This window comes from Schistocerca nitens, chromosome 5, assembly GCF_023898315.1.
Source record: "Schistocerca nitens isolate TAMUIC-IGC-003100 chromosome 5, iqSchNite1.1, whole genome shotgun sequence".
Lineage (NCBI taxonomy): Eukaryota > Metazoa > Arthropoda > Insecta > Orthoptera > Acrididae > Schistocerca > Schistocerca nitens.
In genome coordinates, this window is record NC_064618.1 from 191,363,139 (window position 1) to 191,380,559 (window position 17,421).

A 17,421-nucleotide genomic window follows, 5' to 3' on the forward strand; every position below is an offset into this window, starting at 1 on the left:
GAAAATGATTTAAATCCTAATATAGGTGTTTTGCAGGATGTGCTTCCTGCAACCACCCTAGAAGGAAAATAAAGACAGAGGATGAGATGGTCAGATGAAGTTAATCGACACCTCATGTTCTGTTATTACCAAGCAACAAACCTAGGAACCAACACAACTGGATACAGATCACAAGTATACACAACATTTATTACCAGATACCCAGAATTAAAATTTTTTGCGGAACAACGACTAGCTGATCAGATCCGTGTAATAATCAAAAATAACAGGATACCCCAGTCAGAATTAGAAAACATCAAACAACAAGTACAACAAATACTGGAACAAAATAATGTGCAATCAGAAGAAGAAGAAAATGCAGTAATGGACTCAAACATCCCAGAGCAAACCAACAAAGAACAACACGCATCAATTAAACAATCAGAGGAAAACGAAATCTTAAGACAGCCACCAGAACAAGCACAAATAGAACACGAAGTGACACACATGTTAGATATATAAGAAAAATTTCAGCTGACATATATAGAATACAAAGACACAAATACAGACATTAGACCATTCTTGCATAGACCGCCAAATAACCCACAAGTCGAAACAACAATAAAAACTATCAACACAATCATACACAACAAAATAAATGAAAATACAACTATGGAAGAGTTCAAACTACTGGTTTATATAGGAGCACTCACTACACTAAATATACACACTAGGCAGAGATCAGAACCAACCAACACACAGAAGAAACCCACAAATCCAGCATGGCAACACAGGCTACAGATCAGAATAGAAAAACTGAGAAAAGACCTCGGATAGCTAACACAATTTATAAGAAATGAAATATCAGAAAAAAAACGAAAAAGGTTACGTAAAATCTCACAACAAGAAGCGATAGAGCAATTAGATGAAAAGAAGCAGAAATTACAAGCATTGGCCAAACGAATTAGAAGATACAAAAAAAGTGAAAATAGAAGAAAACAAAACCAAACATTCAACACAAACCAAAAGAAATGTTACCAGACAATAGATAACACATACATTAAAATAGACAATCCACCAAACATAACAGACATGGAACACTTCTGGAGCAACATATGGTCAAACCCGGTACAACATAACAGGCATGCACGGTGGATACAAGCAGAAACAGACACATACAAGATGATACCACAAATGCCTGAAGTGATAATTTTGCAACATGAAGTCACCCAAGCAATTAATTCTACTCACAATTGGAAAGCACCTGGAAAAGATAAAATAGAAAATTTCTGGCTAAAGAAGTTCACCTCAACACATTCACATGTAACTAAATTATTTAACAGTTACATTGCAGACCCATACACATCCCTGATACACTTACACGTGGAATAACTTATCTGAAACCTAAAGATCAAGCAGACACTGCAAACTCAGCTAAATATCGCCCCATAACATGCCTACCAACAATATACAAAATATTAACTTCAGTCATTACACAGAAATTAATGACACATACAACACAGAACAAAATTATAAATGAAGAACCAAAAGGCCGTTGCAAAGGAGCACGAGGATGTAAAGAGCAACTGATAATAGATGCAGAGGTGACATATGAAGTTAAAACTAAACAAAGGTCGCTACACTACGCATACATTGTTTACCAAAAAGCTTTGGATAGTGTGCCCCACTCATGGTTACTACAAATATTGGAAATATACAAAGTAGATCCTAAATTGATACAGTTCCTAAACATAGTAATGAAAATTGGAAAACCACACTTAATATCCAAACAAATTCAAATAATATCACATCACAGCCAATACAGATTAAGGGCGGAATATACCAAGGAGACTCATTAAGTCCTTTCTGGTTCTGCCTTGCTCTGAACCCACTATCCAACATGCTAAATAATACAAATTATGGATACAATATTACTGGAACATACCCACACAAAATCACACATTTGCTATACATGGATGATCTGAAACTACTGGCAGCAACAAATCAACAACTCAACCAATTACTAACGATAACAGAAGTATTCAGCAATGATATAAATATGGCTTTTGGAACAGAGAAATGTAAGAAAAATAGCATTGTCAATGGAAAACACACTAAACAAGAAGATTACATATTGGATAACCACAGCGACTGCATAGAAACGATGGAAAAAACAGATGCCTATAAATATCTAGGATACAGACAAAAAATAGGAATAGATAATACAAATATTTAAGAAGAACTAAAAGAAAAATATATACAAAGACTAACAAAAATACTGAAAACAGAATTGGCAGCAAGAAACAAGACAAAAGCTATAAATACTTACGCTATACCAATATTGACCTACTCATTTGGAGTAGTGAAATGGAGTAACACAGACCGAGAAGCACTCAATACACTTACACGATCACAATGCCACAAATATAGAATACATCACATACATTCAGCAACAGAAAGATTCACATTAAGCAGAAAGGAAGGAGGACGGGGATTTATCGATATAAAAAACCTACATAATGGACAGGTAGACAATTTAAGAAAATTCTTTATAGATCGAGCAGAAACTAGCAAAATACACAAAGCAATCACTCATATAAATACATCGGCTACACCACTGCAATTTCATAACCACTTGTACAACCCTTTAGATCACATAACATCAACAGATACGAAGAAAATAAATTGGAAAAAGAAAACACTACATGCCAAGCACCCGTATCATCTAACACAGCCACACATCGATCAAGACGCATCCAACACATGGCTAAGAAAAGGCAATATATACAGTGAGACGCAAGGATTCATGATTGCAATACAGGATCAAACAATAAACACGAGATATTACACCAAGCATATTATTAAAGATCCCAATACCACAGCAGATAGATGCAGACTTTGCAAACAACAAATAGAAACAGTAGATCACATCACAAGCGGATGTAAAATACTAGCAAATACAGAATACCTGAGAAGACATGACAATGTAGCAAAAATAATACATCAACAACTTGCCTTACAACATAAACTTATAAAACAACACGTTCCCACATACAAGTATGCACCACAAAATGCACTGGAGAATGATGAATACAAATTATACTGGAACAGAACCATTATAACAGATAAAACAACACCACATAACAAACCTGACATCATACTCACCAATAAAAAGAAGAAATTAACACAACTAATCGAAATATCCATACCCAATACAACAAATATACAAAAGAAAACAGGAGAAAAAATTGAAAAATACATCCAACTGGCTGAGGAAGTCAAATACATGTGGCATCAGGATAAAGTTGACATCATACCAATTATACTATCAACTACAGGAGTCATACCACACAATATCCACCAGTACATCAATGCAATACAGCTACATCCAAACTTATGTATACAACTACAGAAATCCGAAATAATTGATACAGGTTCAATTACCCGAAAGTTCCTAAATGCAATATAACATATACCTTCCAGTTAAAACGAAGTCACGCTTGATCAAGGTCCGCGTCACTTTCCATTTTTGACCAGACATAACGTCTGAGAAAAGAAAGAATATAATAATAATAATGAAACTAACTGCATCTTCTATTAGTACTATGGTATAAAACGAAACTCTTAGCGTCATTTATTGCTTCTTTAGTGTGCTATACCATGATAAATAAACATTCAACAACTATGCTGAGCAGACGATTATCGACAAAATTTTAAATTACAGTATTTTTCCTTCTGTGTTCCAGTTTTGATGTAATGAAGCCTCCATGTTGCCCCAAGATATGTTCAAGTTACCTGTGGAAAACCCATGGAAATCGCGTTATCTTCTCTTCCTCTTCTCCGATTTTGATGAAGACATCACGATACTGGTTTGTTACACATCTCTAAGCGACAATACATATAACATTTTATGTTATATTCTCGTAAACTTTATGAACTGATTCCATGTATTCTAGCACTGTAGCTACTAATCATATGAAGAAATGCGCACTAAAGGCTGCCTTAAGCAGCTTCAGTCATTTTCCATTGTTTTCGTTGTTGCGAAACATGAGGCTGTGTTTTCTTCTATGTTTGTAAATATTACGAGTCTACATATTGAATAGCTGTACATTGTGTTATATACAAGTGGAGAATATTGCGAACTGTGCCATTATAGCGTTTTATTATGTGTAAAATTGTGTACATTTTTTAAAATTAGTTACATACCATGTGTATGCTTGAGCCATACTTCGTCGGTGATGCATCATTTTGTATCTTGAAACGACATTTCTCCTACCAAGCAACATATGATCTTTTCAAATGAACTGAGTTTTTTAAGGTAGTAGCACTTTCCCTTTGTTGAAAATGGAAGCATGTGTTATATTCCAAGTGCTTCTGTTTCAAAATAGTTTTAACTTGTTACTGGCTTTTGATAATACTTGTAATTCGATTTCATTGACTGATTAGTGGTGTGCACTAGAGTAATAATGTAACATATGGCCTGTTAAATACACTATTGACAATATTTTCTCGATTGTCATTCTTTTAAATTTGAATAGTATATTTGTTTCTAGATACTTGACCATGTTGTACATTGGACCAGACTTTTGCATTTGGAACAATCTTACTTTTCTCGAGTAGCTTTTGTAATTTCAGAAAAAAGCTGGAGCATACTTAAAGTGACTGATATCCTTGCAGAATGGAATAATGAAATTACTGAGCCTCTGTTATAAGGCCGGCTCTATTGAAGGTACAAAACTTACAAAAGTCCTGAAGTGCGCGTTTGTCAATAGCTGCATTTTTTCTTCATCTGACGTACAGGTTCGTTTTTTGTGAATGTGAAATTTCATTCACATATCTGTGGCGTTCAATAATTTTTAACATGGTTTCTGTATGCATATGCTCGCACTACCGTTTTAATTTTTTAACATGGTTTCTGTATGCATATGCTCGCACTGCCATTTTTCTTTCCTGAGCGACAGTCCTGAAACTCTGTTTCTAAGTCTCACAAGACTGCCAAGAGACGCAGTCCATTTCGAGATCAAAAGTGCCTAATAACTTAGAGATGTCTTAAGTGAGAACAAACTTACATGTAAATGCGAACATTTTTAGGGTAGGCTTTACCGTGACTGTCTCTCTGCAGTTTTATTTAAAGCTTATATTTAATTACCTGTCCTCACCCCTCGCGATTTTTAAAGGTGACGATTCCATAATTACTTTTTCAGGTTGTCCATTTCGAGATAAAAAGTGCCTAATATCTTAGAGATGTCTTAAGTGAGAACAAACTTACATGTAAATGCGAACATTTTTAGGGTAGGCTTTACTGTGACTGTCTCTCTGCAGTTTTATTTAAAGCTTATATTTGATTACCTGTCCCCACCCCTCGCGATTTTTAAAGGTGACGATTTTAGGTTTGCCGTTGGATCATGTTGAGCGCGTCGCGTTGTCGAGACCTATCAGACCAGGAGCAGGTAATACGCCTGCGCGAGAAGCTACACGCCCTTTTTTACGCTGTGAGCAATGTCCGTTCTGTCAGACGCCCTTGTGGTTAACAGTTGTTATATCTCAGCAGTAAGCTGCTTCTAGCTGTGAATCGTAAGAGCTTGTTTCTTCTGGTTTGATTTTTTTGGCAGCCAGTGCAAGATTCCAGAAGGCGCTTAATTCAAAACCTGCAGATCTGTTCATAAAATAGTGCACTGTGCCGATATGTCTGGCCTCCTTAAAATCACAGTCCCAGAAAGATATCTTGAGGTTAAGACCTCGGTCTTCTAGTAAGACATGTGATTACCCCTGTCCTGGCAATGCTCCGCTACCGCTGCTTTATAAGTTTCACCCAGGTATGTATGACGATGGTGTTTGATGATGATATTCTGCACAACGTCTCGCACAGTTCTTCGTGTGTTCCCAATATAATATTTGCCACACTGGCATGCCATCTTACATAAGCCACATTTTCTAAGGCGAACATCGTCTTTAACCTAGCACGACAAATTCCTCAATTCTGCTGGTGCCCGAAAAACACACTTGTTGTCGCGTCTCTTGAGGCTTATTTCCATTCTTGAAGACATACCGCCAAATACATCAAGAACGCCGTTGCAGTGCCTCCTCATCTTCATTTACGTCCCTTCTGTGAACTTGCTTGGACTGGAATGCATGGTATATCTGTCTATCAGAACAGTCGTCCTGTTTGAATTGCGTTCTTAGTTATAGCTCACCAGTGGGACTGTAGGTATCCGAGACCACCTGTGCTCTGTGTAGCAAAGAGTAATACACTGCAGCGTTGTGCGCGGATGATGGTAGCTCGTGGCGTGTAAATATAACTCTATGTGGTTGGTTTGCGGTAGACGCTGGAGTCACAGTATACCGTCGAGTTTTCTTCTGACGATGACATCCAGGAATGGTAAGGTGCCATTTTTTCCACCTCCGTGGTGAACATTAAGTTCGGATAGAGCGAGATCAAATTAAGGAGAACCGTGGGTAATGTATCTATGTTTTGGAGCCTCACCACACATGTATCGTCCACATACCGCCAGAAGCAGGCAGGTTGGAGACTTTCCGACTGCAGCGCTCGTTCCTCACCGTCTTCCATAAAACAGTTGGCCACCATGGTAACCCTGGCGACACTGTCCACTTCTTCAAAATCGGGTGAAAATCGAGATGCTATTTGTAAAGCAGCTTCAGACATCAGATTGTATTGTGGAGCCCCCCTCCCAGGGAACGTCTCACACCAGACGACTGTAACCCGTATGCTTGCATGGTAGATTAACTGTGGTGTACGCGTACGTGGAAAAACTTATTTGAGCAGCAATCGTCGACATAGTGTAGCTGAGGCGGAATAAGAGGAACTACCCCCCATTCGCCGAGGAAGATGGAAAACCGCCTAAAAACCATCCAGAGACTGGCTGGCTCACCGGACCTCGACACAAGTCCGTCGGGCGGATTCGTGCCGGGGACCAGGCGCTCCTTCCCAATCCGGAAAGCCGTGCGCTAGACCGCATAGCTAACCGGGCGGGTGACATCAGATTACTTTACAAATGAATTACTGCGTTAAACATTAGAGGCTACGCATGTAAAATCTGTATAGGTGAAGACATTTTACTTTCTCACGCATCTCAACGTTTATAACGTGACATAATCTGAACTATGTGTCGTAAACTGCTATAAGTTCTGCAGGTACGTTCAATAGCATATGTGAATGGAGTCTGGAAAAGGTATTAGTAGTGAACAACTAATACATTAAAATATAATACCTGAGGCTGAAGTTTTAGTGAATGAACAGCGAAACTGTAGTGAAAGACAAGAATTTTTTGTTCTTTTTTTTTTGGGCTGGGGATGGAGGAAGGTCAGTGATAAATAGTTACTAAAATAGTTTAAATTATATATAAAACAGCTGTAAGTGCCAAAGTGCTCTATTCACAATACTGGATGAATACATTCAATGTAATTTACATGCCGTGACCTACGCTACTTCCAGATAGGTACGCAGGATCTAATTTTAATGCTTGATTTATTGTGTTAAATCTTTAACTTGAGTTATATTGTGAATGAGTAGATTACTTCTTTTCTTAAAATACGATCAATTACTGTACGAGCCGGCCAGAGTGGCCGTGCGGTTCTAGGCGCTTCAGTCCGGAACCGCGAGACTGCTACGGTCGCAGGTTCGAATGCTGCCTCGGGCATGTATGTGTGTGATGTCCTTGGGTTAGTTAGGTTTAAGTAGATCAAAGTTATAGGGGACTAATGACCGTAGAAGTTACGTCCCATAGTGCTCAGAGCCATTTGAACAATTATTGTTAATCATCGCATTAGGAATTCTCGCTTTAGTGTCGATTTTGAGCGCTGGTGTATCTGAAATGTTTTCATCGTCCACCCATGAGAGAACCATGTGATTTCAACGCTGGGTGTCATTGTTCTGGCCTCAATCGCAAGGCGTCAGGAGCAGGGGCAAAATGCGCGAACGAGGGCGTGCGACGACATTCCCATATGTGACACGTCCATGGCGCCGCTGTGCAGAATTGTGATGAAATTTCGAGCAAATGCGACCTTAGACGTCACATGAACATCAGTGATCTGGTCTTGTTTTAACATGTGTCGACACCTTGCAGTCTGAAGCGTCGCTGTGCTCGAGGATGATGTCTTTTGCACCATTACATAAGAAGTGTGTAGGCACCTTTAAGCCAAATTTTAAACGTCTGCGGCGCAATGGGAGACAATTATGGGATTCCGGAAAAGTGATCCTTTAATTGTATTACGCAGTGTAGTTACCAATTATGTTCACGTATATATGTAGGTTGCCCAGAAAGTAATGCACAGCATTTTTTTTTCTCAGCCGAAAACAATGCTACGAATGCAATATGTTATGTATGTATTGTTTGAAGCGTCCTGAGTCAGCCCACCAAGTTTCTGTCATTTCCGACAGATAGCGTAGCTGCAGGACAGTTTCAAAATGGCGTCCGTAGGTGATGTACGTTACAAGCAATGTGCCGACATTGAATTTCTCACTGCAGAGAAAGAAACAATAGGGAATATTTATAAATGCTTGCACAGAGCATCAGCTGTCGTCAGAAGTACAGTTAGTCAAAAATGGTTCAAATGGCTTTGAGCACTATGGGACCTGAGGTCATCAGTCCCATAGACTTAGAACTACTTAAACCTAACTAAGCACATCAACAGACATCCATGTGGGAGGCAGGATTCGAACCTGCGACCATTGCGGTCGCGTGGTTCCAGACTGAAGTATCTAGAACCGCTCCGCCTCAACGGCCGCCTACAGTTCGTCTCTGGGCACGGTGGGTGAGGTTGCCAGAAGGCGGTTCGACGGAGCTCCACGATTTGCAGCGTTCGGAGAGACCATCCACGGCTGTCACACTTGACATGTTGCAGTGAGCTGATGTTGTCATTCGTGAGAACAGACGCATAACGGTTCGAGAGTTCGTGCTGCCTCTGTCAATCAGCAAAGGAAATGTGGATGCAATTATTCGCACTATGGGATAATCAAAAGGGTGTGTAAGATGGGTGCCACAGTGTCTAACGATGGATCAAAAATCACAAAAGAAAAAAAAATCTCTTCATTTGTTGCAACGTTTCGAAGATGAGGCCGAGGCTTTCTTGTCCTGGATTGTGACAGGTCATGAAATCTGAGTTCACCATTTAGAGCCCAAAACAAAACGACAGTCAATGGGATGACGCCATTCCCACTCCTCACAAAAGAATAATATTCAAAGCAACTTCTTCCACCGGGGTAAGGTCATGACCAACGCGTTCTGGGGCTGTGAAGGCGTGATTATCATTGATGTGATGCCAAGAGGTGGTCCCATTAATTCAGAAGCATATGTCAATACATTAAGAAAACTAAAGATGCACTTCCGTTGACTTAGGCACCACAACATCCCAGGAGATGTTTCGCTGCAACACGATAATGCTCGGCCCCATGCAAGTCTGACGACAGCTGAACTCATCGCAAAACAGGTTTGGACAGTGTTACCCCATCCATCCTGCCTGTCCTGACATAGACCACCACGGACTTCCACTTGTTTGGGGTATTAAAGGATGCCATTCGAAGAACACATTTCGAAGACAATGAGAAACTACACCACTGGCCATTAAACTTACTACACCAAGAAGAAATGCAGATGATAAACGTGTATTCATTGGACGAATATATTTTATTAGAACTGACATGTGATTACATTTTCACGCAATTTTGGTGCATGGATCATGAGAAATCACTACATAGAACAACCACATCTGGCCGTAATAACGGCCTTGCACTCTTGGGAATTTAGTCAAACAGAGCTTGGATGGCGTGTACAGATACAGCTGCCCATGCAGCTTCAACACGATACCGAAGCAGTTACTCGGCCACCATTGACGAGACGTTTTCAATTGGTGACAAATCTGAAGAATGTGCTGGCCAGGGCAGCAGACGAACATTTTCTGTATCCAGAAAGGCCCGTACAGGACCTACAACATGCGGTCGTGCATCATCCTGCTGAAATGTAGAGTTTCGCAGCGATCGAATGAAGGGTAGAGTGACGGGTCGTAACACATCTAAAATTTAAAATCCACTGTTCAAAATGCAGTCAATGCGAACAAGAGGTGACCGAGACGTTTATCCAATGGCACCCCATACCATCGCGCCGGGTGTTACGCCAATATGGCGATGACGAATACATGCTTCCAATGTGCGTTCACCGCTATGTCGCCAAATACGGATGCGACCATCATGATGCTGTAAACAGAACCTGGATTCATCCGAAAAAATGACGTTTTGCAATTCGTGCACCCAAGTTCGTCGTTGAGTACACCATCGCAGGCGATCCTGTCTGAGATGCAGCGTCAAGGGTAACGGCAGCCATGGTCTCCGAGCTGATAGTCCATACTGCTGCAAATGTCGAATTCTTGGTGCAGATGGTTGTTGTCTTGCAAACGTCCCCATCTGTTGACTCAGGGATCGAGACGAGGCTGCACGATCCGTTACAGCCATGCGGATAAGATGTCTGTCATCTCGATTGCTAGTGATACGAGGCCGTTGGGATCCAGCACGGCGTTCCGTATTACCCCCCTGAACCTACCGATTCCATATTCTGCTAACAGTCATTGGATCTCGACCAACGCGAGCAGCAATTTCGCGATACGATAAACCGCAATCGCGATAGGCTACAATCCGACCTTTATCAAAGTCGGAAACGTGATGGTACGCATTTGTCCTCCTTACACGATGCATCACAGCAACGTTTCACCAGGCAACGCCGGTCAACTGTTGTTTGTGTATGAGAAATCGGTTGGAAACTATCCTCATGTCAGCACGTTGTAGGTGTCGCCTCCGGCGCCAACGTTGTGTGAATGCCCTGAAAAGCTAATCATTTGCATATCACAGCATCTTCTTCCTGTCGGTTAAATTTGGCGTCTGTAGCACGTCATCTTCGTGGTGTAGCAGTTTTAATGGCCATTAGTGTAATTCACGACGGGTCATACACGCTCTTCTTTCGCGCTGAAGGAAGGCCGAAGAACGGGACGGAGATTACGCTGAAAAGTACGATGTGTAGATAAAACACCATTCTTTCACCTGTGTAAATTTTGTTATGTTCAATAAAGAGTCGTTGAAGAAAAAGTGCGCAGCATTACTTTATGGGCCACCCTCGTTGTTTTTAGTATTACAACTGGGAGTTATATAAGTTGATTAACATTAAATTTCGCAATCATGCCGTTGAAATCAGTTCAGATTTTAAGTTGGCAGCAAGCCCACTGACAGCCAATAAGCAAGCCCGGTACAAGTGACACAAAGAGTTACAGAGCTAGCATGGGATATCAACGGTTTGTTTCCTCCCTCTCACATCCAGCCACGGACTGACTTTTGGGTGCTTTTATCAATTTGTTCGTATTATCAGGCGTTTTGTCTACAATGGTACTATGAACACTAGTAAAGATGGAATCGTCTAATGTGTGATGTCCCCCCCCCCCTTCTTTTATATCTTCTTTAATGTTTCTCTCTCTATGAAAATATACTCTGCGCATCGAACCGTAGATTGTTTTCTGTCTGACATGAGTATGTTGCACTTGAACACCACAACTGGCGAGTAAATGACAATACAATACAAATATTCTCAATCTAAAAATAATCAAATAAGAACGAACACTTTGGAGTCGTTTTACTACTTGTAATCACTTTTTCTGTGATGTACACAATCGTCGGAGGCATGTGTGCATCGTTAGTTACGTTTTTATTTTTTAGAGATATAGATATGGCAGACGTTCCTGGTTAGCATAGTCCAGAACTACTCAATGTCATGAATAAATCAAAATGTTTCAGTTGCATACTGACCTGTAACATCCATTTCACACTCCACGTGGGCGGATTTGACTGTGTATAACACTTCAAAGTGATGTTATCCCATTCGCGTATGCCGTCGGGACGCGGAGGACGATCCATATACAGAGCGACAATCGGGGGATCTGGAAACAAGAAGTACATGAGAAAGTACATAAGTCATGTTTAGATATTCTGGAAACATATGCTTCTTGCATTCTTTTGACATTTTATTCAATTTTTTTACACAGTAGAGTAAAGTTTGAGACGGTGCTTGTTCCGGCGGTCACGAGGAGAATTGGCTGCTGTCTGTAAACAGCTGAAAGCTGTATTGGCCATGGCCAACTGGTTTCTGGATGCTGCCCAAAGCTGCGGCGGCTTTGGGGTGCCAGTGTCGAGATCTGCAACACCTTTGGTGCGATGGTATCCCCTGGTGACTTGGTTGTTGCTTTGTCTTCCGATACACAACATCTGAGCATTCCGTCCTCACTCAACATTGAATGGTAGACAGAGGTGGGTTTGCGTGTCACAGGGTGGAAGGCGAAAGAGGGAACAGATTGCACTGCTGGCTCCTTAGGCCTTAGTAACAGGTACGAGGTTTTATCCTGCGTTAATAAGATTTCTCAGCCATCGCAGGATGCCTCCTCTGTGGGTCTAGCGGCTGACTTTCATGCTCAGACCTGACATGTGCAGTCATTTGGAGCTGCAGTATTAGGTGGGTGATGGGGCATGTAGTGGACTGTTAAGGCAGCCAGTCCACAGTGAAGTAGCCGAAAGGGCACGCGTCAACTCACGCCGTCTGGCGTTAAGTCTGGAACAGGATTCGTAATGAATGTGATAAAGAAAAGAACGTAGCTACTAGAACACTTAACTTTTATATTGTCCTTTGGTATACAGCATTCTGGATGATACAAGTGAGACTCTATCTTGAGGTACATGCAATGGTACAAATGGCGCCTTGCTAGGTCGTAGCCATTAACTTAGCTGAAGGCTATTCTAACTGTCTCTCGGCAAATGACAGAAAGGCTTCGATCAGTGTAGTCGCTAGCAATGTCGTCGTACAACTGGGGCGAGTGCTAGTCAGTCTCTCGAGACCTGCCTTGTGGTGGCGCTCGGTCTGCGATCCTGACAGTGGCGACACGCGGGTCCGACATGTACTAATGGACCGCGGCCGATTTAAAGCTACCACCTAGCAAGTGTGGTGTCTGGCGGTGACACCACAGGGCACGTCATGGATATAGCACGCAGGGTTGGGGAGAATGCCTGTGTGCACTCTATATGTTCGCAAGAGTCTCTTCCATGACGTGAATGAACTCCGCTGGCGGCTGTCGAGAGCAGCGCGTACAGCTGACTGGAGATAGTGACACACGTCGGAATTACTGACGCCTGCTGCTTGAGTTCTGTGGCCGTTCTCGGCTCCTTTCGGCGAATGCCGGATCTGGTGATGGCAACTCGCATCACAGGTGGGGTGCAGGCTAAGTTAACTATTTGTACGGTCGATCGCTGTCTTCTTGTTTAGGGCAGAGTAGAAGGTCTAAACCAGGACCTCTAAAGAAGAGGCTGAGACTACTCTTTGACGATATCGACTGCGAATTTATCACCTTCAGGTGTAGGGTGAAGATTTGAATCGTTTCCCTTAGTGGATCAGGTGTTCACCACGCGCAGGAAGCAGCTACTAGTTTACTGGACTCCATGTGGCGTATGCATGTTGGTCTTTTAAGCTACAGAAACCCATCATACAGAAACCCCCGGCCGAAATGGTATTTACGTCAACCACGGTGTTCTCATCGAATGCTTGTCGTAGCAGGTTGGCAACAGGAAAGGTACAAGAATTAGCATCGATTATTGTAGGTCACAATGTCCAGGTAGTATCAGGAAGAGAGTTATAGAAGAGAAAGTTATAGAAAACGGAAGTGGACAGCAAAGAAATCCTAAGTTCAGAACATCGTGCAGATGTGTTTATCGTCAGTTATGACGGCTTATTTAATGTAGTAAAGAAAGCGATAATATCCAGCGGGGTTATCTCGGATCCAGAATTTGAATTATTATGGGTGAAGATAAGCATCAAAGGTCGACCAAAATGGCAATAGGAAGCTTTTTATCGCCAATGTCTGGAGCTGTAGTGGTAGAGCACTTCAGAGAGAACGTGCAGAATATCGTTGGTAATTTTCCTGATCGATATAGGCAGTCTTCAACTTGCCTGGTATAGAATGGGAGAATCATGCAATCAGAACTGTTGCAAGAGACTGGGATTCGTTTAACATTATTCTGGATGTCTTTTCCGAAAATTCCTTCGAGCAGATAATTAGAGAAACATTTCTAGAAGGTAACGTCCTAGACCTCCTAGCAACAGGCAGGCATGAGCTTAATAGTTAACATAGGGGAAGTATCAGTGATTATAAGGCTGTGATAGCAGCTATAACTACAGATATTACAAGGAACGTTAAAAAGGTAAGAAATTATTTTTGCTTAGGATCAGTGATGGGATGCGAATTGCCTGATATCTATAGGTAATCAGCATCAAGATCTCGGTGCTGAGGATAAGGATGTTGTGCATAAATTAAAAAAAATCGGTAGCGTCATTCAGTATGCGTTAGACAAATATGTTCCGAACAAGGTGTTCAGGAATGGGACAGACCCCGTGTCAGAATAATGATAAGTAAACCAATAGAGTTTCATCACACACTGAAGTGCAGACAAACTCAGCTGACAAAGCTGAATGAAGCGTAAAGTGGGGTAATGAGAGCAATGAGAGCAGCGTTCAATGACTTTTGTACTAAAATTTAGTCCACCGACATGACTGAGACCCCTAAGAGTTTTTGGACCTACATAAAATCAGTAAGCAGTTCGAAATCCACTTTTCATTCACTTTGACGACGCTGACACCGAAACGGAAAGTAACACAGAGAAAGCCGAAATACCTAATTCTGTCATACGAAATTCTTCCACCGCGGAAAATCATAGCTGGTTCCCTCCTTTTAGTAACCGTATGGACGTTGAAATGGTATATATTGCGATAAATGACCGTGGAACAGAAAAGGAGAAGGAGATTAGTGTTTAACGTCCCATCGACGACGAGGTCATTAGAGACGGAGCGCAAGCTCTGGTGAGGGAAGGATGGGGAAGGAAATCGGCCGTGCCATTTCAAAGGAACCATACCGGCATTTTCCTGAAGCGATTTAGGGAAATCACGGAAAACCTAAATCAGGATGGCCGGAGGCGGGATTGAACCGTCGTCCTCCCGAATGCGAGTCTAGTGTGATAACAACTGCGCCACCTCGCTCGGTGGAACAGAAAAGCAACTGCAATCACTTAGTAGTGAAAAGCCGTCAAGACCAGATGAGATAAGTTTCTACAACATCTTGAATATCCAAGATGTCAACAGATCGCCAGGAAAGCATGAAGAATTACAAGAATCTACAAAGTTTACGTGAATGAACTCCCCCTCCTATCAGCAGTTTATCGTAGATCGCTGGAGCAACAAAGGGTAGCTAGCGACTGTAAGAAAGTGCAAGTCATTCTCGTTACCAAGAAGAGTTGTTGGACAGGGGCACATAATGACAGACCCTATTGTTTGCGCCCATCTGTTGTAAAATTATGGAACTTGTTTTGTACTCAAGAACTTAGTCGTTTTAGGAGAACGAAAAATCTCTCCTTTAAATATCAACATGTACTCCACAAACAGAGATTTTGCGAAGTTGAGCTCGCTCTGTTCTTCCTTGCGATCCATAGCGACGTAGGCAACGGATCTCAGCCTGGTGCCGTGTTCCTTGACGCCAGGAAGACAGTTTATACTGTCCCGCGCTGCCGTTTAATGAAAACATTTCGACATACCGAGTATCGAACCAGATTGTCGACTGGACTGGAGATTTCCTTGCAGACAGTACTGAACACGTCGCTCTTACTGGAACCAAATCGACATAGCTACAGGTAACTTCCAGAGTACCCCAAGACAGTGTGGTAGGACCGTCTTTGTCCACAGCGTTACAAGGTAGCGAACTGTCGTCTTACATAAGTACCCATTTCGCACAGAGCGAATTCTCCACCAACATTTGGGACTCTCCCCGAGAGTGGGTTTCTGACGCTGCACTGGCGCCAACGATATGCGTCACTCAAAGATCATTCTCAAACACTAACGCACGTAGCACCAGAGAACGTTATTTTGAAGGCGCGGTAGTACCGAGTTCTTGGTCCTACTATAAGATAAACTCATGTCTCCATTATTCTGATCGTCTTCCGATCTAATTTCAATTACCTTTCTGTGAACACCGTTCCAAAACCGTAAGGTACTCCGCAGTCGCCGATTCTTCACTCGTGTTATGGTGACGTTCTGCCCTCCTGCCTTGAACTGTGCGAATCTACCGGCTGATGTAAGCTTTGTCACATTCACACCGAATTTTATGAACTCCAAGTTTCTTAAGTCCCAAATCTTCTTTGGCGACTCAGAGTAGTGGCCTAATCTTGGTACTCGAAAGGAAACACTCCTCACTTCAGATCTATCGACAGTATTGAGTCATTGTGATTTTACGATCCGGGAGCAGGCCCGAGGAGACTACCAAGAATTATTACACCAGGAGAAAATTCTAACTCACATGACCTGTCTTCTTTCCTTTCAGTATTTCTGTTCGCGGATAGAGATCTAAAACGTCATTAAAATGTCTTATACTGTGCCTATCAACTAGAGAATATTCTGTGGAAAACGTTTGTGACTGTGCTGCTGGTCCCGTCAAATACAGTAGGAAATACACTGTCTATTTCAGGTTGAAATACTGACACATGGCCGGCCGAAGTGGCCGTGCGGTTAAAGGCGCTGCAGTCTGGAACCGCAAGACCGCTACGGTCGCAGGTTCGAATCCTGCCTCGGGCATGGATGTTTGTGATGTCCTTAGGTTAGTTAGGTTTAACTAGTTCTAAGTTCTAGGGGACTAATGACCTCAGCAGTTGAGTCCCATAGTGCTCAGAGCCATTTGAACCATTTTTTACTGACACATTTCCATTAACACTCCCCTTTTTCTTCATTAGAAAGTTTTTATTGAAAACTTCTTCTTTCTTGCAATGTTGGGTGTTTGTCTGTTATGCACCCCTCTTCTGTGTCTCTATCCTCTGTCTTTATTTTATATTCGTTCTGTACACCTCTTTCTAAGTGTAACCAATGATCTTTTAGCTACTGAAAACCTCAATGAAAGTTAACTTCACGCCTTTTTTAAGAACCGTGCCTAGCGCAGCATCAAGTCTGGACAGAATTACAAACATTTACTCTTAACAGTGTATTCATAAGCCAGCTCTTTTGTGCGGAACATTACACTTGCATAAACTACCACTTCTCCCATCTACAAGAAACCAAAGAAAATCGTCGCAGTTCTTCGACAAATAAACAATGCTGTGACAAAGAAATAATGTCAGAGGCAAGGTCCAGTAACCGTTTATTTACTTCCTTAAAATTTGTTAAGGAAAATACTTACTTTGCATTCTGATGTGCACCAACATTGGCGGAGTTTCCCTCAAGCAGGGAGACTCCCTAACTGACTGCATCCTTAAGGCATATTTCTTCTGCACCTCACAACACTAGGTAGCATTTCAGTAAGCCCAAATCTACGCACTGCACAGCCACTTCTCATCTTTTATAACGTCCCCTATCAAATTTCAATTGAGAG

The 17,421-nt window shown here is 41.8% G+C and overlaps 1 protein-coding gene across 2 annotated transcripts in view; it reads right to left on the minus strand.

The window, feature by feature from the left end:
- LOC126259461 (B-cell receptor CD22-like) overlaps positions 1-17,421 on the minus strand; it is a 158,845-nt gene that overhangs the window by 88,833 nt on the left and 52,591 nt on the right. For both annotated transcript variants that reach the window (XM_049956288.1, XM_049956287.1), the window contains exon 5: positions 11,783-11,913. In XM_049956288.1, the coding sequence (XP_049812245.1) occupies positions 11,783-11,913 (131 nt within the window). The remainder of the gene's footprint in view (positions 1-11,782; positions 11,914-17,421) is intronic.